The sequence below is a fragment of the Bos grunniens genome, chromosome 7 (genome assembly GCF_055505025.1).
Source record: "Bos grunniens cultivar Pamir isolate PY7600 chromosome 7, Bosgru_T2T1.0, whole genome shotgun sequence".
In the NCBI taxonomy this organism is placed as follows: Eukaryota; Metazoa; Chordata; class Mammalia; order Artiodactyla; family Bovidae; genus Bos; species Bos grunniens.
The window spans coordinates 59,364,066-59,386,182 of record NC_141171.1 but is presented as its reverse complement, the minus strand read 5'-3'; the positions used below and the strand labels follow the sequence as shown (position 1 = coordinate 59,386,182).

Here is a 22,117-nt window from a genome sequence, read left to right as displayed (position 1 = left end):
TTTTTATAGTAATCTGCATTTCTATCATTAATCCTTAATTCCTTCGGTATTTTCATTATCTCCTCTTTGACCTCAGTGTCTGTTAGGGAAGTTCTTTTAGGGAACTATATTCTTTTAGGGAAGTTCTCTTGATATTTTAATTGGGAGTGGTTCCTCTTCTTCATTTTACTTACATATCTCTTGCTGTATGAGTTTGAGAGAAACTATTATCTCCTGTGGTCTTGGAGGGCTATTCTTATTTAGGAGCATTTCTGTGTAGATTTAATATTTTTTAATGCAAGGACTCCTTTTAGTGTGGGTGCCTACCACCTCTTTCCTCTGTGTCTGCTGGCTGTTATCCCCTTGATAGGAGATGTGACTGGTGTGGTGCTGACAAGACCCTGCACAGGATATCTAGCAGGGCCTCCTCTTTGTTCTGTGGTTGTCACTGCCCTGTCAGGGGCTGGGTCTATTCCCTAGCTGTTGGAGTAGAGGCTCCCAGGTCTGTTTCTGAGCTGCATTTCTTAGCTGTGGTGTGAGGTAGGTGGGATTGGAGTACTCCCACTGGGAAATGAGCCACTGAGTATTCCTCTGCCAGATCTGTTCACTTTTGAGCGTGCTCTGTGGTGAAACCTGTCATGCATGGTTCAGGCTCACAAAGTACTGTTGGCACTGCCATTGGCCCTTGCCTCAACCATGGGAGTGCCAGCATTTGGCCCTGGTGTCCCTAAGGCATTGTTTCACAAGGCCACCAGTGCAGATCCACTGAAGGCCGGTCCCAGGACTGTGGTAGTCATGCATGTGAACCCACTGTGGCCCACAGCTGCTAAAGCCAGCTCCGTACCAACTACTGGAGCACCTGTTGTCCACTTGGATGTCTTGCAGGTGCTGCATTTACAGAGCCAGTGGTGGAGCTGTAAATCTGAGGCTTACATAGTCACGGAGAGACATTTTGGCCTTGCTTCCTAGATTGTGCAACCCCTTGGACTCAACCATGGTTTTAGCCCTGCCTTTGTGCTTGGGCAACCAACCGGCATTTGCTCCCAGAACACACCAAGGTGACATCTGGGATGTGGGAGCCTGCTGAAGTGGGAGCGCTTAAGGCAGTGGCTGGGGCTTGCTGTCCCATGGAGGCAGGGCTGACATGTGGAGAAAGAAGCTGCTAAGGCAGCCCCACCTTGCTTTTTGCACGCCACTTTACAGTGGTGCTTTGCTTCTATGGCAGTCAGGTGCTGTTTCCACCCAGACTCCTGGTTGCAGACATACCACACTCCAGCCCCTTCAGGCTGTCTTCACACAGCCAACAGCAGTCCTCCCTGGGTCTGTCCTCTCAACCCCAATTTCAGCACCCAGACCCCACCTGTACCAGCAGATGCATGTCTCAGGCTCGGGTGTGCAGGGCAGTGGCATGACTGTGTATGTCTCTCTGTGTTCTACCTGTCATAAACTAGTTGTAGTGCTCTCTGAGCTTCTGAAGCTCTCTTTCTGTCCTGGCTGATCTCCCTGCGGGTGAGGGGTCTTCCTGAGATGCAGGGAGCTTTCTTCTTTTTAAGCTTCCTCCCAGACGTTCAGGTCTTGTCCTGCTTCCTGTCTCTCTCTCTCTCTCTTTTTTTTCATTCATCCTTCCTGGTTACATGGAGCTCTTCCTTGTCCTTTCAAGTGTTTGAGATCTGCTAGTGTTCAGTAGGTGTTCTGTAAGAATTGTTCCATTTGTAGATGTATTTTTTGATGTATTTGTGAGAGGAGGTGAGTTCCATGTCCTTCTAGTCCAGCATCCTGACTGGAGCTCTGTATTATCATCATTTGAAGTGGTGAGAAGTATGTAGCTGATTGAGCATTAGTAACTTGCCACTAAATCACATTATTGGTATGCGATGCATTGGCCATGAAGTGAAGAAGTGAAGTCACTCAGTCGTGTCTGACTTTTTGCGACCCTGTAGACTGTAGCCTACCAGGCTCCTCTGTCCATGGGATTTTCCAAGCAAGAGTACTAGAGTGGGTTGCCATTTCCTTCTCCAGGGGATCTTCCCTATCCAGGGTTTGAACCCAGGTCTCCCGCATTGTAGACAGACGCTTTACTGTCTGAGCCACTAAGGAAGTCCAGGTCTCATCAAAGTTGTTGATTTAAACAGCAGTGTTTTACTGCCACCTTATGGGCAAATAAGGTGCCACCAGAGCTTCTCCGGTGGCTCAGAGGTTAAAGCGTCTGCCTGCAATATGGGAGACCTGGGTTTGATCCCTACGTCCGGAAGATTCCCCTGGAGAAGGAAATGGCAACCCACTCCAGTATTCTTGCCTGGAGAATCCCATGGACGGAGGAGCCTGGTGAGCTGCAGACCATGGGGTCGCAAAGAGTTGGACACGTCTGAGCGACTTCACTTTATGGGCAAATAGAGTTTGTTAACAAAGTCCTCCAAGTTGGGTATACAGTGCCTTTAGCAGATGAAAAAAGTGTCTTATAAGTCATACTAAGATGTTTGTATTATAACTCACAAAAATAGTGCTTTTTAAAACAGGTCATGTTTAAATCATTATAAAATAGAGGCAGGACTATGGATAGGAGAACAGGATGGAGGCTGAGGTAATAGTTATAAGAATATAAAAGTAACTCATGAAACATTTTGAATACTTGGACTAAATATATGCATTTAGTTTATGGGTTTAATTTATACTTAAGATGAAATAAGGACTAAACAAATTATATATTGAAACTGAGTTCAAGTGAGAAAGGACTTGAGTAGTAACATTAACTTTCAGTGACTCGAAGCATATGGAATATCACTTTTAGAAAGAAAAAAATAGCACTTATATTAGATAGATTGATTTTAAAAATTCTGAGCCAGTGAAATTAAGATGTTAGTATATGATACCAAGAAAATGGATACAGTCTCATGGTATGAATATGTGAGCAATAATTATATTGGCAATGGAGATCATCAAACAGAGGAAGTGGGGATAGGTGAGAAGATAGCAAGGATGACCAACAATTAGAGGATAAAAAATAAGGGAACCATATAGAAGAAGGTCAAAATTCAAAACACTTTCCAGAGAGGGCAAGCAAAATAACACAGACAGTGGTTGTCAATGCAAGGAAGACCCTTTCATGTTGACAATAGTAGAGTATTTATGGAAATCATCATCTTTTAGGGCTTACCCTGAAAGGAAGGAAGTCTTATATTTAGATAAATACGCTGAGCTTCTTTAATTTTTTTTGAAAATGTCTACTATCAAATGACAGAAAAAAATACTATTATGGAAGTTTTTTTTGCTGTTGTATGTAGCAAATTTAAGTAAATGTATTATTTACTGGGGTGTGGGGGGAATTGTATTATTGCAGAGGACAAACTTATGCTTCAGGGTCCTTAGAAAAAGTAAAATAATGACATTGTATTCTAGGCTTTAGAAGGTTTCCGATTAAAACATGAAGATAAAAACAAACCTGACTTCTACTTTCAGATAATATAGAGTAAGAGAAACCAGTTATACTGTCTACCTGAAAAGACAAAAAATTAGACAAAATATATGAAACAACGACACTGTCTAGTCAGGCAAAGAAGAGTGCTGAAACTTGGGAGATAGGAAACAAATACGGCAAGCCCTGTGGTTGGCCTTGGTTTCTGCCCTGTGAGAGATCTTAGGGAGAGGAAAGAGGGACTCTGATAGGGCAGGTGGGTTACCTGAATTGGGAAGATAGAGCAGAGAGGAGAGAGACCAGATTGGCTGTAGCTTGTGGGACCACAGCCCTGGAGAGTCGGACAGAAAGCACATCAGATTACTGATGTGTGCTTGTGTGTGAGGAAACTACCCAGGGCTAAGAAATAACTGCCAGAGAGGATTAGTGATATCAGAGCCTGGTCTCATTCAGGGCTGGTAATGGTGCTTGTTCCTATTGGCCAGACCAGAAAGCCTTATAATCCACCGTGCCTCGAGTAGAGTCCTCCACAGTGTCTTGCCTCAGTAATGAGAAGTAATTAGCCCACTTAATGAATACTGCACTGACCCATCTAACTCTAAAAAGCAAAATTTCAGAGGATCTTAGTATTTCCAAGCAACTGAGCTATATCTCATACAAAGCTCAATAATAATTCTAAAAATACCAAAGTGTTCAGAACCAAGCAATGTAAAATTCATAATATCTAGTATCCTAAAATATTACCTATAACAAGAAGAGAAGTAGCCAACTCAAAATGGACACAGATAATAGAATTAGAAGATAAAGTCATAAAAACAGTTATTGTAACTGCACACCAGATATTTTAAAAGTTATAAACATGGAAGATATAAATCAAACTTGTAGAGATAAAAATTAAAATGAGATAAAAAAATTAAAATGAGATGAAAAAAATTAAAATGAGATGAAAAAGCTACTGAATGGCATTAATTGCAGATCAATGACTACAGAAGAAAAGATTTATGAACATGAAATCAAAGCAATAATGTTGGGAAACAATCCTACCTGGAGTTCTTGGTGTTCCTGTATAGCCCAGGAGTCAGAGCAGTGGACACTGATACTCTGTAAAGGTAGAGACTCTCCTATTTTTCCCAGAGCTGTTTGCTTTTCCTATTTTAAAGATGACAGGCCTAAGGTGATTGCTTCCTTTTTACTGGATCCACGTGTCCCCATCTAATCAGCATGGTAGTTAAGGTCAGAGAGCCAACAGAACATATAAATAATCTGATAATAATCTTATAGGATGTTCAGAATCAAAAGCGATACTGTTTCCCAGGCCAATAGGGAGCGAGCTGCTGAGGGAAAGAGAGTGTATATTAGTCTTTTTTTCTGTATTAAGTGTGTATGTGTGTCTGTGTGAAAGAGAGAGAGGCAGATAGAGAGAGAAAAAGGATTGAACCCAAAGAACAATGTCCCCATATGTTTCAGAGGTTAAAATGTGTCAAGAGAACTTAAGAAAAAGACCAATGATCTTTTTCTTAAGATCAAAGACCAATGAACTTAAGAAAAGACCAATGGATACTATTAATGTAGACCTCCTTCTATGAAGAAAAGAGAGGGGTGGTGAAATTGTAGGGCCCTGTCTACCTAAGCCAGACATACATGAATGACTCTGCTTCAAGGCTGAGTCTGAAAGTGAGATTGTTTAATATGGAAAGGAGGTAACAGGAATGGCCATGACGAGCACAACACCCCATATTTCCTATTAATTTTTTTTAATGCCAAAGGAATATGGAAGAAATTTCTGTTGTGTTCTTGGGAAACAACCAGGAGCCTTCACATAGATTACTCCATGGTTTACAGTATCAGAGATCTGATTAAGCTCTGTTTGTTATTGACCTTTGGCTCAAATGTTCATTGTGTTCTACTTCTGAGACTTGAGACACAGATCTGGCCCCCAAGTTAAGTGAGACTTTCAGTAATGTTTGTTTATTAGGGCGAATATGAAAGGCAATGAATCAATGAGGGGAGAAGTCTAAAGAAGGACTCTAACTACCTGATATAAGCTCAGTGGGGCAGTTTTCTGTCACTAAGAACACATGCAAGGAGGGGTGAGGTGGAGGAGAAGGATTTTCTCAATGGAAAGAAAATGAAAGTTCTTCTTTTCACTTCCAAGTCCACTCAGCTCACATTGTCCATCATGTAGAAATCTAATTTTCCCCTGAGATTTCCTAAAGAAAGAATCAGAATAAGTATTTTATTAATATAATTTTCAGAACTACAAAAATACTTGTAAAATTATATGTCACCCTTATTTTATATGTGAGGAAACTAAAAGCATAAAGGATATTGACTATAGACAAAATCCAGGTTATTGGATTCCCTACTCTGTTATCTTCCCATCATGCTAGATGCCACTGAAGATATTATGCCCTATACTATAATCTCTCTGAAAATAAGTTATTTAGTCAGGCCTGAGCTTGTAATATATGAGGCATATCAGTCTTCAACTTATTCTATCAATACTCTTACACTTTGGCTGAATTCCTCATGGCCTAGAGTTTACATATTCCTGCCGTTGCCCTTTGTGAAAATTGCAAAATTATTATTGAATAGAAGCCTCCAGTCTCATGCCATGGGAAGAGTTTTTCTCCATGAAAACTGGACTGTCTTATACAGAGATCAATTCTGAAGCCCCACGTTTTATGAGAACTCAGAGTCTAATCACTGATAATCATGTCCCATAAATCCAAAGACTAAACACTGACTCTTTACCAAAGGACCCAAACTTTATGGTCACCTTATCCTAGCTCAGAATTTCAGACACATGAGGTTGAAGATATCTGAAAGAAGGAAACTACAACTTATCTTAAAACCAAAGAATTTCAAGGACTCAAAGGGATATTTGAAGCTTCAAGTGAGAATAAATCTATCAGTTGGTTTATGGGAATGTGAGGGCTGAGAGAAGAGCCCAGCAAACACTCCTGAGTACAGTGAGTCTGCTTTCTACTCAAGTGTGCTTTGTGTTACCACGTGTTCTCCTGAATAGGGGCTGATTATTATCTGAGCATACTGGAGCAAATTCCTGGCTTCATAGCTGTTGTACTTTGTAGAAGAGGTTGATAGTAATTGCCTTGGACTAAGCTTTTTTGTTGTTCTTTTCTCCCAGTAGTACTCACATACTCTCAACACACAAGATGCATGGGTTGTCATAGGTTATCAAATTGTTGCCACAGATAGGTTGATATAAACCAGGGCAGGGATTCACTGTTCCCTGGAACCAACTGAAGTCTACTTTCTTATATGGACATTTCACCTGAAATTGAGTTGAAAAGAATGATACAATTAGAATCACACTCATAGAGACCTCTGGACTTTACTAGGAAAATTCAAACGTGGGATCATAACCCAGTCTGACAGCAGCTCTCCAGCTCCACTTTCGCAAAGCATGTGGACAAACCAGGTATGTCCTTTCAGCTAACAATGCAATGCCCTCCTTGTCAGGATCTCCTGAAAGGAACAGAGAAAGGACGCCTGCTGTGTTCTACTGGGAAATGAAAGTGTGTGTAAACAGGACAGATTTGGGAAATTTAGCTTCTCAGTTCAGTTCAGTTGCTCAGTCATGTCCGACTCTTTGCAACCCAATGGACTGCAGCATGCCAGGCTTCCCTGTCCATTACCAACTTCTGCAGCTTGCTCAAACTCATGTCCTTCGAATTGGTGATGCCACCCAACCATCTCATCCTCTGTCATCCCTTCTCCTTTTGCCTTCAATCTTGCCTAGTATCAGGGTCTTTTCTAATGAGTCAGTTCTTCATATCAGGTGCCCAAAGTATTGGAGTTTCAGCTTTAGCATCAGTCCTTCCAATGAATATTCAGGACTGATTTCCTTTAGGATGGACTGGTTTGATCTCCTTGCAGTCCAATGTACTCTCAAGAGTCTTCTCCAACACCACAGTTCAAAAGCATCAGTTCTTTGGTACTCAGCTTTCTTTATGGTGCAGCTCTCACATCCATACATGACTACTAGAAAAACCATAGCCTTGACAAGACAGACCTTTGTTGACAAAGTAATGTCTCTGCTTTTTAATATGCTATCTAGGTTGGTCATAACTTTCCTTCCAAGAAGCAAGTGTCTTTTAATTTCATGACTGCAGTCACCATCTGCAGTGATTTTGGAGCCCAGAAAAATAAAGTCTGTCACTGTTTCCATTGTTTTCCCATCTATTTGCCATGAAGTGATGGGACCAGATGCCATGATCTTAGTTTTCTGAATGTTGAGTTTAAAGCCAACTTTTTCACTCTTCTCTTTCACTTTCATCAAGAGGCTTTTTAGTTCTTCTTTGCTTTCTGTCAAAAGTGTGGTGTCATCTGCATATCTGAGGTTATTGATATTTCTCCCAGAAATCTTGATTCCAGCTTGTGTTTCTTCCAGCCCAGCATTTCTCATGATGTACTCTGCATACAAGTTAAGTAAGCAGGGTGACAATATACAGCCTTGACGTACTCTTTTTCCAATTTGGAACCAGTCTGTTGTTCCATGTCTGGTTCTAACTGTTGCTTCTTGACCTGCATACAGAATCCTGTCATTAAGCTCTTTTAATTGCATTTCGCTGCACATAAAGAATTTCTTCTTATTATGGGCTGAAAGACCCTATGTGATCTGTCACCTCCTGACTTTTCCAACCTTGCTTTATACCACCTTGCTCTTTGCTATTCCCCTGTTTTTTTGCTTCAAATGCTCCACAGCCCCTCCATCTCAGAGTCTTGTGGTTTGTCACAACCACCCCATCAAATGTATTCTCTTTTTCCTTGAACCTAAACTGATTCTAGGGCTTCCCAGGTGGCTCATTGGTAAGGAATTTGCCCACAAATTCAGGAGATGCAGGTTAGATCCCTGGGTTGGGAAGATCCCTCGGAGAAGGAAATGGCAACCCACTCCAGTATTCTTACCTGGGGAAATCCCATCAACAAAGGAGCCTGGTAGGCTACAGTCCATGGGGTTGCAAAGAGTCAGACACAACCAAACAAGAACATGAGTTATTCTACCTTCAGAGCTCAGGTTATGACCTACTTTCTCAGAGATATTTCTCAAAATACAATTCCAACTTTCCATTCTCTTTAATACCTCTAATCAGTGTACAATAAAGCATTTGTATAATTATTTGACTAACTGCACACCGCAAAGAACTGTAAGTCCGTAACAGTTAAGTCTGTGTCTGATTAGACTAACCTTTATGTGAGCAGCACATATATTGGCACTTAATCATTGCCCTTAAATATGTGCAAAGTGAATAAGATATAAAATAGTTCAAACAGAATGAATATAATCAAATAATAGCAAGAGTAGCTAGTACCATCTGTAAATACAGCTTTTTTTTTCCTCTTTACAGTAGGATGTATATATTCCTCCTGTTTTAAAGAGAATATGAGCCTGTTCATGGAGAGCGGACTGTGCATTCATCTGCTGTGCGATGTAGCCGCTCCTTCACTCTGTTCCAACCTCACAAGTCTCCAATGACTCAAGTAGGTAAATGCTCCTCACTGCTCTCTGCCTGGGTGACTCCTTTTCTCCGTCACATCTGATATCCCCATGCCCAAGAAGCCTTCACTGATCACATTGTGGACTGTAGTATCTCTACTTTCAGTAGATATTCTCTGTTGTACCATCCTATTTTATTTACAAAATTTACTACAAATAACAGTCCCTCTCTTTCTGTTTTCTAGCTATTTGTAAACTTCATGAGAGAAGGGAATATGTCTTTTTTTCCCTCAGTATTGTATCCTAGGGCACAGCACAGATGATAAATATTTCTTAAAGAAACTAAGAAAGAATGAGTAAGTTTATTTTTGTTTGTAAATTGATGGACAAGTGAAGGACTATTCTTACTGGCAACCTTCAGAAGAGGAAAACTCTAAGACTGAACTCTGTGAGACTAAAGTGTAATCCTGGACTGATTCTACAGATTCTTTGGCTGGAGTTATAGCCCCTGACAGGTTCAGCACTCTGGGTCCCCTGAAGGCTAATGAATGAATGTGAATGAATGTGAAGTCGCTCAGTCATGTCCAACTCTTTGCGACCCCATGGACTGTAGCCTACCAGGGTCCTCTATCCATGGGATTTTCCAGGCAATAGTACTGGAGTGGATTGCCATTTCCTTCTCTAAGGGATCTTTCCAACCCAGGGATCGAACCTGGGTCTCCCACATTGTAGACAAACACTTTACCGTCTGAGCCACCAGGGAAGTCCCCCCTGAAGGCTAAGCTGCCCTCAAAGCATCTTTGGCACCAGTCAACTCATGAATCGGAGAAGGCAATGGCACCCCACTCCAGTACTCTTGCCTGGAAAATCCTATGGACAGAGGAGCCTGGTGGGCTGCAGTCCATGGGGTCACGAAGAGTTGGACACGACTGAACGACTTCACTTTCACACATTGGAGAAGGAAATGGCAACCCACTCCAGTGTTCTTGCCTGGAGAATCCCAGGGACAGGGGAACCTGGTGGGCTGCCGTCTGTGGGGTTGCACAGAGTCGGACATGACTGAAGTGACTTAGCAGCAGCAGCAGCAGCAACTCATGAATGCATTTTTTTTAAGAAGTAAAATTTAAAATTTACTAGTGAGGCTAAAGCTTCAAGTGAAAAAGCTTGTAAAATGAAGGAGTACAGGAACACTAATCCACACCAAAAAACCAAAACAATCTTTCATTTCTCCATTTCCCCCATTTATTAAACATTTATTTTACCTCACAGTATATTCAGTACTCAGAAGCATAGCTGAAAATGAAAAAGGTACCTCCATCACTTTGCCCTCATACAAGTTGGAAACAGAATCTGAGGCTCTGTTCAGAGATAGGCTGTTCCTTCACATATCCTCAGTCTATATCTCAGAGTTGGCGTTTGCCATTCACACTCCTCTAGGCATTCTCTGCAACTTATAGGGCAGTTAGGAGCATACTCTTAATCAAACTGCAATCCCCTCCAGAGAAGAAACCAAGCAGTGCTCAAATCTGTGGGCATGTAAGAACCTGCCATGCCCCCTGGCAACTGCCAGTGTCCACAAGCATTTTCCAGGCACTGCGGAGGGTTCCGTGGTGTACCCGTGACCAAGTCTCAGCTTGGGTCCTGGTTGGGATTACTCTCCTATGGGCTCCTCTACCTACAGCATGCCTGCCCCTTTCATGTGTCTGAACCTTGAAGAACATCACTTGCCTCAGTAAAGTTCTAAGTAATTCCAAACAAAACTCAGATTAGAGTTTCGTTCCTAGGGAATTTGAAGGAAGATTACCTTAATATTTCCATGTGGTAGCCACCAGCGTGGAGGGCCTGAAACCATAACACATGAAAATAGTTACAGAATCTAGTGTCTCATAAGTCATATAGCCTTAATCTGTTGACAGAATGTAGTTCTAATGTAGTACCAAGAAAGCGTGCAACAATGAAAACATTGTTTCATTTATACATATATTCATTCATTTTCTTAAAATGTGGGATAACTCTTTTACTCCTGGTAGATAATCAGCAGAGGACTCTACAGATGCATCACTACCAGTTAGTGTACCAGCTAATTGCTTTGATTAACTAATTAGCCGGGGCTTGAGAAGATTCAGAGCTGACAGCCAGTATATAAAAGAAATCAAGAAATGCTAGAAAAATTTTTATAATTATTTATGTTTAATTGATTGATTGCTTTACAATATTGGTTTGATTTCTGTCATACATCAACATGAATAAACCATAGGTATACATATGTCCCCTCTCTCTTGAATCTCCCTCCCATCTCCCACCCTTCCCCACCCCTCTAGATTATTACAGAGTCCCAGTTTGAGTTCCCCGAGTTGCACAGCAAATCTCCATTGGCTGTCTATTTACATATGGTAATGCATATACTCCCATGCTACTCTCTCCATTCACCTCACCCTCTCCTTATGCTCCCCTGCCCTTGTCCATAAGTCTGTTCTCTATGTCTGCATCTCCATTACTGCCCTGCAAATAGGCTCATCAGTACCATCTGTATAGATTCCATAATGTATTATGTGTTAATGTATGATATTTGCTTTTCTCTTTCTGACTTATTTCACTCTCTCTAATAGGCTCTGGGTTCATCACATCATTAGAACTGACTCAAATGCATTTCTTTTAATGACTGAGTAGTATTCTGTTGTGTGTGTGTGTGTGTGTGTACCACAGCTTCTTTATCCATTCGTCTGTCAAGGGACATGTAGAACATGGATTCCTTCCATGTTCTAGCTGTTGTAAATAATAGTGCTACAGTGAACATTGAGGTGCATTTGTCTTTTTCAATTTTGTTTTTTTTTTTTTGTCTTTTTCAATTTTGGTTTCCTCAGGGTATATGCCTAGAAGTGTTGTTGCTGGGTTGTATGATGATTTTATGCCTAGTTTTTTTTTTTTTTTATAAAGAATCTCCATACTGTCTTCTATAGTGACTGTATCAATTCACATTCCCACCAGCAGTGCAAGAATGTTCCCTTTTTGCCACATCCTCTCCAGTACTTGTTCTTTGTGGATTTTTTGATGATGGCCATTCTGACCGATGTGAGGTGATATCTCACTGTAGTTTTGATTTGTATTTCTCTAATAATGAGTGATGTTGAGCATCTCATGTGTTTATTAGCCATCTCTGTGTCTTCTTTGGAGAAATGTCTGTTTAGGTTTTTTGCCACTTTTTGATTGGGTTGTTTGTTTTTCTGGCATTGTATGAACTGCTTGTATATTTTGGAAGTTATCCTTTGTCAGTTGTTTCATTTGCTATTATTTTCTCCCATTCTGAGAGCTATCTTTTCACCTTGCTTATAGTTTCCTTTGCTGTGCAAAAGCTTATAAGTTTAACTAGGTCCCACTTCTTTATCTTTGTTTTTATTTTCTTTGTTTTATTTCAGGAGGTGGGTCATAAAGAACCTTGCTATAATTTATATCATACAGTGTTCTGCCTATATTTTCCTCTAAGAGTTTTTTAGTTTCTGGTCTTATGTTTAGGTCTTTAATCCATTTCAAGTTTATCTTTGTGTATGGTATTAGGAAATTTCAAGAAATGCTGGAATTTTAAAGAGATCTTTTAACCCCTTCCCATTATCTTATGAATTGCCCAAGAATTCATGACAGATATGGGAAAAAACTAAGCTCTTCAATCCTTGAAGCCAGATTTCCCTACATGACTTCTCTAAAAAGGACACAAAAGATAATTACCCACTCAAATATATGGCAAAAATTTTTTTAAAGTTATGAATTTTTGTGGTGCACTGTGGTGCAGGCTTATTGCCAGTCACTTTCATGTGTTACTTCACCCAGTCACACACACACATCATCCCCGTGAGTTAGGTCTCATAATTTGCATTAACAGGTGGAAAAGTTAAGGCCCCTGCCCTTTGACCCAGGGCCTTTTTTTTTTTTTAATCACGCTTCATTGTATCTTTCTCCATAGATACAGATACATAAACATAGTAAAATGAAACACTTAAATAAAAATGTAAGTAAGAATTTCAAAGCATTCTCTTTCAGATTATAATGTCAGAACCCAGCAATCAACCTTATTACATCCCTGCCCAAAACAGCTGCCTTACTCACTAGAAGGTAACGCCAAATATATTGGGATAAAGAACAGTTGTGAGCAGAGTACTTCAAAGGGTATGGCCATTTGCCCTCCTGGCATGTCCTCAAAGTGATGCTCTGAGATGTTGTTTCACGATGGTGTTACCTTTTGATGCAGTCACCAAAGAAGGGGTTACCAGGATATTGAGACCACTTTTGAAGTGAATATTCATCTCCAGTCTACCCATTGCATGCTAATTCCCCAAGGACAAATGCTCAGGAAAAGTTAAACTTTGACTAGTCATAAATAAATATAGAGCTCTCAGTGACAGATCTGTGACTACTTAGAAGTAAATGAGAGGATACTGTTTGGGAATAATTGTATTATTTTAGTATGGAGATATTTTAAGTGTATTGAACAGGCATCTTACCTGATGATTCTCTCTCTCTCTCTCTTTTTTTTTTTTGTTGTTGTTTGAGAGGATACAAAGAAAATGATGAGGCTGCTAGAGCCTTCTAGAAAAAAGAGCTTCTTAATAGAGGAAGCAGATCTGTACGCAGTCATAAAGCTGAGATTGTCTCTTGGGATTAAGACAGAGATTTGTAATACAGCAAATCCAGGCCTACTTGGCTGTGCTGAGAATCTTCTGGCTTGGAAAGCTAAACTCTCTTGGAGCATTCTGAGAGAGTGCATAGGGAGAAAAAAAGAATTATTCCCATAGGAATAAAAGCTATTTTCCTCCATACACAGAAAGGGAGAATGCAGTGAGCAAATCCTCCCTTGGGGTTGCCTGTCTTGAAGCAGCCTTTCCAACCCTAGAGAATGGTGTGTGGCGGTTCCAGGGTTGACTAAGGACCACACTGAACTCTCCCCATCTTCCTAATTCTGCAAAAGTGAGCTAGTCCTCCCTACTGTCCCAGAGGCCTTAATCTCTGCTTTGTAGCATATGCTGATTATGTAATTTACATAAACTCTTTGCCTTTACGTTATGGTATGATATTTGTTATCAAATATCCTGAAATGTCTCTGAAATACTCTACTCTCAAGGATGGCTGAAGGCTCTTGGCACTGTGTCCAGAGCTGTCTACTTGGCCTGCTTCTGAGTCAGTCTGTGACTCCATGTTTTGCCTAAGTGGACCCCCATCTCTTCCTGACGTCTTCCCTGGCTTCCTTCAGGAGAGGAGCTTCAACAGTGGAAGACCCAGGTGCACTAGAACACAACGCCCACTCTCCCTACAGCGTGTACCCAGGTTGACATACCTCAGAAAGGAAGAGACATGTAATGTGCTCCTTTGTGGCTGATGCCGCTCCTTTAAGGAACATATGTTAGAGCCTCGAGAGGGGGATAGCATAGCTATGTAGGAGAGAGAAGGCACTGATGCCTTTTGTGCTGGGCTGAGCAGGCCCTGGGAGGCCAAACACTTAGTGTGAGTTAAAGGCAAACTCAGCAGGAGTTTGGGAAGGTACTGGGAAGGGAGCACTGAGATGTCTATCAGACTTGGCCAAGTGGGAGTCGGGGTTGGGAGGGAGTAGGTGAGAACAGATCACTGACCAGGGTAGCCCTGGGCGGGCAATCCAAAGAGGCAGGAACAGAAGGAACATACCACAGAAAGAAGGAGCATAGCAGAAAAAATATAGGATGTTCCACAGCAATAATTAGCACCTTTGGCCCGAATGAAAAAATGTAGCAACAGCTGAGAAAGAGAGGAGGCTGCAGTGACAGATTAGGTCTGTGGATGCCATTTGCAGTGGGTCCAGCATGTCCTGCAACATTCCAGACCTTTGCAGCTTTGTAACAGGGAAGATACCTTGTCATGGTGGGTTTCCTCCTGCTTTCTGAACTTCTTGCCTTTATGTAATGTTTTGTAAAAAAAAACAATTCTTCTTATATCAAGGAAATACAAGTTTACTCTAGAAAATTCAGAAAGCAAAAATATTGGAAAAGAAGTAAAAGACAAGAAACCTCAAAACCCATAAATAACTGTGAAACATACACTGCATTGAATTGTATCATTCCAGTTTTGTCAAAAAAAAATATGTATATATGCATACACAGAGATGCACATATATATACATATTCTTGTCATATTTAATCAGATTTTTGTAGTATACATTATTTTCTGCTTTTTTGACTTAGAAATGTCTTGATGTTCAAATACAGTCATATAGAACATGAATTTAGATGCCTTGTATTGTGTTCTGTCACATATATGGATTTTTATTATATTAAAATTTTTCTATAGTTGCTCAACTAGGTTGATTCCAATTTCATTATTATTAGCAATGCTGGAATGAACAAATTTTTACTTACCCAAGTTTATTTGTCTCATTATTTTAATAAAACTTGACAATAAACCTACTGAAAACTTCCAGAAAGGACTTGGGTCACCTAAAATATGAAAAAAGTGGTTTTCATCCAACCTGTAGGCTCTGTTCTTGTAAGTCTAATATGGAACATTTTGGATATACCCTGTCACTTTCCTAAGTAAGTCATTCATCTTGCAGTACACAGAGGTAGAGGCACTCCATTGTTTAGAAAGAATTCTGGACTTAAAAGCTGAAAATCAAGTTACAATATTTTGTCACCGTGAAAACTTAATTTCTCCTCTCTGGACAGAATTTTCTCATTTGCACAATGGGTTAATCAAACCTTCCCTAAGAAACTCTTTGGAGGTTTAAGTGAGCTAACATTTCATCAACTGGAAAACTGCCTGCCTCGGGCTACTGATATAGGCACAGATTCATTGCATTGTATAAATATTCAAGGGTAATAATCAGTGTGAAATTGCTTCCCACCTGAAAATAATAAATAATTGCCATTTTCACCTTTGCTTTGTCACAGATTTTTTTAGGTTTTTGCAAAATGTCTTTCTTATTTTAATGTTAGTTGTTGTTTATTATTTTGTTTACTTGTTTATTTTTAGCTGCACTGGGCCTTGTTGCAATGTGCAGGATTCCCTATAGTTGAGGCACACAGGCTCAGTAGTTGTGGCGCACAGGCTTAGTTGCTCTGCGGCATGTGAAATCTGCCTGGGACCAGGAATCAAACTCAAGTCCCTTGCTTTGGAAGACAGATTCTTAACCACTGGACCACCATGGAAGTCCCATGTCACAGATTTTGTTATTAGTAGAACACCACTGGTTAAATGAGTTCCCACAGGCTTTTGCTGTCTGGGATTCTGGTTTCTCAGGAGTTGTATGGGCATAGTACTTCCCTGGCGGCTCAGCGATAAAGACTCTGCCTGCAAGGCGGGAGACACGGGTTCAGTCCCAGGGTTGGGAAGAACCCCTGGAGAAGGAAATGGCAAACCACTCCACTATATCTATATGCACTCCAGTATCTGTCTTATCTGTCTCATCCTGACAGACAGAATGAAAACCACAATTACAGAAAATTAACCAAACTGATCACTTGGATCACAGCCTTGTCTTAACTCAGTGAAACTTTGAGCCATGCCGTATAGGGCTATCCAAGACGGACGGGGCATGGTGGAGAGTTCTGATAAAACATGGTCCACTGGAGAAGGGAATGTCTAACCACTTCATTATTCTTGCCTTGAGAACCCCATGAAGAGTATGAAAAGGCAAAAATATAGGACACTGAAAGATGAACTCCCCAGGTCAGTAGGTACCCAATATGCTACTGGAGAAGAGTGGAGAAATAGCTCCAGAAGCAATGACGGGGCTCAGCCAAAGCAAAAGCAATACCCAGTTGTGGATATGACTGGTAATGGAAGTAAAGTCCAATGCTGTAAAGAACAGTACTGCATAGGAAGCTGGAAATGTTAAGTCAAAGAATCAAACAGGAGATGGCAAGAGGGAAAATCAGCATTTTAGGAAACAGTGAACTAAAATGGACTGGAATGGGCCAATTTGATTCAAATGACCAATATATCTACTACTGTGGGCAGGAATTCCTTAGAAGAAATGGAGTAGCCCTCATAGTCAACAAAAGAGTCTGAAATACAGCACTTGGATGCAATCTCAAACACCACAGAATGATCTCAGTTCATTTCCAAGGCAAACCATTCAATATCATGGTAATCCAAGTCTATGCCCTGACCAGTAATGCTGAAGAAGCTGAAGTTGAATGGTTCTATGAAGACCTACAAGACCTTCTAGAACTAATACCCCAAAAGATGTCCTTTTAATTATAGGGGAGTGGAATACAAAAGTAGGAAGTCAAGAAACACCTGGAGTAACAGGCAAATTTGGCCTTGGAATACAGAATGAAGCAGGGCAAAGGCCTGCCAAGAGAATCCACTGGTCATTGGTCAAGAGCAAACACCCTCTTCCAACAACAGAAGAGAAGACTTACACATGGATATCACCAGATGGCCAACACCAAAATCAGATTGATTATATTCTTTGCACCCAAAGATGGAGAAGCTCTATATAGTCAGCAAAAAACAAGACTGGAAGCTGACTGTGGCTCAGATCATGAACTCCTTATTGCCAAATTCAGACTTAAATTGAAGAAAGTAGGGAAAATCACTAGACCATTCAGGTATAACCTAAATCAAATCCCTTACAATTATATAGTGGAAGTAAGAAATAGATTTAAGGGATTAGATCTGATAGCCAGAGTGCCTGAAGAACTATGGATGGAGGTTCATGACATTGTACAGGAAGCAGGGATCAGGACCATCCCCAGGAAAAAGAAATGCAAAAAGGCAAAATAGTTGTCTGAGGAGGCCTTACAAACAGCTGCAAAAAGAAGAGAAGTGAAAGGCAAAGGAGAAAGGAAAGATATACCCATTTGAATGCAGAGTTCCAAAGAATAGCAAGGAGAGTTAAGAAAGCCTTCCTCAGTGATCAATGCAAAGAAATAGAGGAAAACAATAGAACAGGAAAGTCTAGAGATCTCTTGAAGAAAATCAGAGATACCAAGGGAACATGTCATGCAAAGATGGTCACAATAAAGGACAGAAATGGTATGGACCAAACAGAAGCAGAAGATATTAAGAAGAGATGTCAAGAATACACAGAAGAACTATACAAAAGAGTTCTTCATGACCCAGATAACCACAATGGTGTGATCACTCACCTAGAGCCAGACATCCTGGAATGCAAAGTCAAGTGGGCCTTAGGAAGCATCACTACAAACAAAGCTAGTGGAGGTGATGGAATTCCAGTTGAACTATTTCAAATCCTAAAAGATGATGCTATGAAAGTCTGGCAGTTAATATGCCAGCAAATTTTGGAAAACTCAGCAGTGGCCACAGGACTGAAAAAGGTCAGTTTTCACTCCAATCCCTAAGAAAGGCAATGCCAAAGAATGCTCAAACTACACAATTGCACTCATCTCACACGCTAGTAAAGTAATGCTCAAAATTCTTCAAGTCAGGCTTCAACAGTATATGAACCGTGAACTTCTGGATGTTCAAGCTAGATTTAGAAAAGGCAGAGGAACCAGAGATCAAATTGCCAATATCTATTGGATCATCAAAAAAGCAAGAGAGTTCCAGAAAAACATCTATTTGTGCTTTATTGACTATGCCAAAGCCTTTGACTGTGTGGATAACAACAAACTGTGTAAAATTCTTAAAGAGATGGGAACACCAGACCACCTGACCTGCCTCCTGAGAAATCTGTATGTAGGTCAGGAAGCAACAGTTAGAACTGGACACAGAACAACAAACTGGTTCCGAATCAGGAAAGGAGTATGTCAAGGCTGTATATTGTCACCCTGCTTATTTAACTTATATTCAGAGTACATCATGAGAAATGCTGGGCTGGATGAAATACAAGCTGGAATCAAGATTGCTGGGGGTAATATCAATAACCTCATTATGCAGATGACACCACCCTTATGGCAGAATGCAAAGAAGAACTAAAGAGCCTCTTGATGAAAGTGAAAGAGGAGAGTGAAAACATTGCCTTAAAACACAACATTCAAAAAATTAAGATTGTGGCATCTGGTCCCATCACTTCATGGCAAATAGATGGGTAAACAGGGAAAACAGTGACAGACAATTTTGGGGGGCTCCAAAATTACTGCAGATGGTGACTGCAGCCATGAAATTAAAAGATGCTTGCTCCTTGGAAGAAAAGTTATGAACAACCTAGACAGCATATTAAAAAGCAGAGACATTAATTTGCCAACAAAGGTCTATCTAGTCAAAGCTATGGTTTTTCCAGTAGTCATGTATGGATGTGAGAGTTGGACTGTGAAGAAAGCTGAGTGCCGAAGAATTGATGCTTTTGAACAGTGGTGTTGGAGATGTCTCTTGAGAGTCCCCGCAAAGAGATCCAACCAGTCCATCCTAAAGGAAATCAGTCCTGAATATTTACTGGAAGGACTGATGCTGAAGCTGAAACTCCAATACTTTGGCCACCTAATGCAAAGAACTGACTCATTTGAAAATACCCTGATGCTGGGAAAAATTGAAGGCAGGAGGAGAAGGGGACGACAGAGGATGAGATGGTTGGATGGCCTCACCAACTCAATGGACATGAGTTTGAGTAAACTCCAGGAGTTGGTGATGGACAGGGAGGCCTGGTGTGTTACTGTCCATGGGGTCACAAAGAGTCGGACATGACTGAGCGACTGAACTGATCGAACTGAAGGGAATATTATGCAAAGATGAGCACAATAAAGGACAGAAATGGTATGGACCTATCAGAAGCAGAAGTTATTAAGAAGTAGCAAGAATACACTGAAGAACTATACAAAAAAGATCTTCATGACCCAGATAACTACAATGGTGTGATCACTCACTTAAAGCCAGACATCCCAGAGTGTGATGTCAAGTGGGCCTTAGGAAGCATCATTACGAACAAAGCTGGTGGAGGTGATGGAATTCCAGCTGAACTATTTCAAATCCTAAAAGATGATGCTGTGAAAGTGATGCACTTAATATGCCAGCAAGTCTGGATAACTCAGCAGTGTCCAAAGAAATGGAAAAGGTCCATTTTCATTCTAATCCCCCCCAAAAGCAATGCCAAATAATGCAAACTGCCACACAATTGTACTCATCTTACACACTAGCAAAGTAATGGTGAAAATTCTCCAAGCTAGGCTTCTATAGTACGTGAACTGAGAACTTTCAGATATTTAAGCTAGATCTGGAAAAGGCAGAGAAACCAGAGATCAAATTGCCAACATCTGTTGGATAATAGAAAAAGCAAGAGAATTCCAGAAAAATATCTACTTCTGCCTCATTGACTATGCTAAAGCCTTTGTGTGGAGCACCAGAAACTGTGGAAAAGTCTTCAAGAGAGGGGAATACTGGACCACCTTGCCTACTTCCTGTGAAATCTGTATGCAGGTCAAGAAGCAACAGTTAGAACCAGACGTGGAACACCCTACTGGTTCCCAATTGGGAAAGGAGTACGTCAAGGCTGTATATTGTCACCTTGCTTATTTAAATATATGCAGAGTACTTCGTGCAAAATGCCAAACTGGATGAAGTGTAGGCTGTAATCAAGATTGCCAGGAGAAGTATCAATAATCTCAGATATGCACATGACCCCACCCTTGTGGCAGAAAGCCACAAAGAGTCTCTTGACAAAGTAAAAGAGGAGAGTGAAAAAGGTAGCTTAAAATTCAACATTCAAAAACTAAGATCATGGCATCTGGTCCCATCACTTCATGGCAAATAGATGGGGAAACAGTGGAAACAGTTACAGACTTTATTTTTTGGGGCTCCAAAATCACTGCAGATGGTGCCTGCAGCCATGAAATTTAAAAATGCTTGCTCCTTGGAAGAAAAACTAGGACACACTTAGACAGAATATTCAAAACCAGAGAGAGACATTACTTTGCCAACAAACGTCTGTCTAATCAAAGCTATGGATTTTCCAGTAGTCATGTATAGATGTCAGAGTTGGACTATAAAGAAAGCTGAGTGCTGACGAATTGATGCTTTTGACCTGTGGTATTGATCTTGAGAGTCCCTTGGACATCAAGGAGATCAAACCCATCAACCCTAAAGGAAATCAGTCCTGAATATTCACTGAAAGGACTGATGCTGAAGCTGAAACTCCAATACTTTGGCCACCTGGTGTGAAGAGCCGAGTCATTTGAAAAGACCCTGATGATGGGAAACATTGAAGGCAGGAAGAGAAGGGAATGACAGAGGATGAGATGATTGGATGGCATCATTGACTCAATGCACATGACTTTGAGCAAGCTCCAGGTGTCGGTGATGGATAGGGAAGTCTGATATGATGCAGTGATGAAGTCCAAAGATTCAGATATGACTGAGTGACTGAACTGTACTATATCAGCTTAGAAAGTACAGTAGTGAATAAGAATGGCATCTTCTTTACCCTAATAGAGCTTATAACTTTGCAGGAGAATATTATTAAACAAATAATCACTCCTGGAAGGCAGACTTAAAGAAGAAAATTTAATATTTGAGGTTTCTGAATTTTGCAACATTCCAGTAATAATCATGGCCCCTCAGAGTCTCATCCATATCAACACTGATAAATCAACAATGAATTCCACAATAACACAGGATTATAAGCCATTATACTCCTGTTAAAAAAATAAATCCCACAAATCTAATACATTGACTAGGTAAAAGTGAAGCAAACTTTCCTAGTGAAAGTGAAAGTTGCTCGGTCATGTCCAACTCTTTAAGACCCCATGGATTATACAGTCCATGGAATTCTCCAGGCCAGAATACTGGAATGGGTAGCTGTTCCCTTCTTCAGGGTATCCTCCCACCCCAGGGTTAGACTGCAGTCTCCCGCATTGCAGGTGGATTCTTTACCAGCTGAGCTATATCAGACTGAGAAATCAAACATTAAATTCCACACTAACACAATATTGGAAGCCAATTATACTCCAATTAAAAAATGAATAAATCCTACAAGTCTAATACACTGATTAGGTAAAAGTAAAGTGAACTTTCCTAGTGAAAGTGAAAGTTACTCAGTCGTGTCCAACTCTTTAAGACCCCATGGACTATGCAGTTAAGTAATAAAAGGAACTGGGGTTGCAGTGATATTCTCCTGCCAAGGTATAAGCTCCATTAGGGTAAAGAGATGCCATTCTTTTTCACTGCTGTACTTTCAGTGCCAATACCGTACAGTTCAGTCGCTCAGTTGTATCTGACTCTTTGCAACCCCATGTTAAATAAAAGGAATTGCATGTTTTTACCATGTGACTCTGTTTAATAGATGCAAAAATAAGATAACATAGAAAGGTATACAAACAGTATTTAAACCTAAAGCTCATAGAAGAAAA

At 40.6% G+C, this 22,117-nt stretch overlaps 1 protein-coding gene and 1 long non-coding RNA gene across 10 annotated transcripts in view; one reads left to right on the top strand and one right to left on the bottom strand.

Annotated features, from left to right (window-relative positions):
- The window catches only part of LOC147369625 (uncharacterized), a 151,551-nt gene that overhangs the window by 85,939 nt on the left and 43,495 nt on the right, over positions 1-22,117 (top strand). For 4 of the 9 annotated variants that reach the window (XR_015167654.1, XR_015167651.1, XR_015167656.1 and 1 more), the window contains one exon: positions 8,764-8,896. The exons of 2 other annotated variants lie outside the window; for them this stretch is intronic. This is a non-coding gene — a long non-coding RNA (uncharacterized LOC147369625). Of the gene's footprint in view, positions 1-8,763; positions 8,901-22,117 lie in introns of all 9 variants that reach the window. 3 more of the 9 variants (XR_015167655.1, XR_015167652.1, XR_015167657.1) reach the window with 2 other exon arrangements.
- LOC147369628 (serine protease inhibitor Kazal-type 14-like) lies at positions 3,432-7,979 on the bottom strand. The gene is made up of 5 exons (XM_086413521.1): positions 7,940-7,979; positions 6,831-6,880; positions 6,550-6,686; positions 5,561-5,601; positions 3,432-3,472 (listed from the first exon to the last, which is right to left on the bottom strand). The coding sequence occupies exons 1-5, from the start codon at positions 7,977-7,979 to the stop codon at positions 3,432-3,434; spliced, it is 309 nt and encodes a 102-aa protein (XP_086269647.1).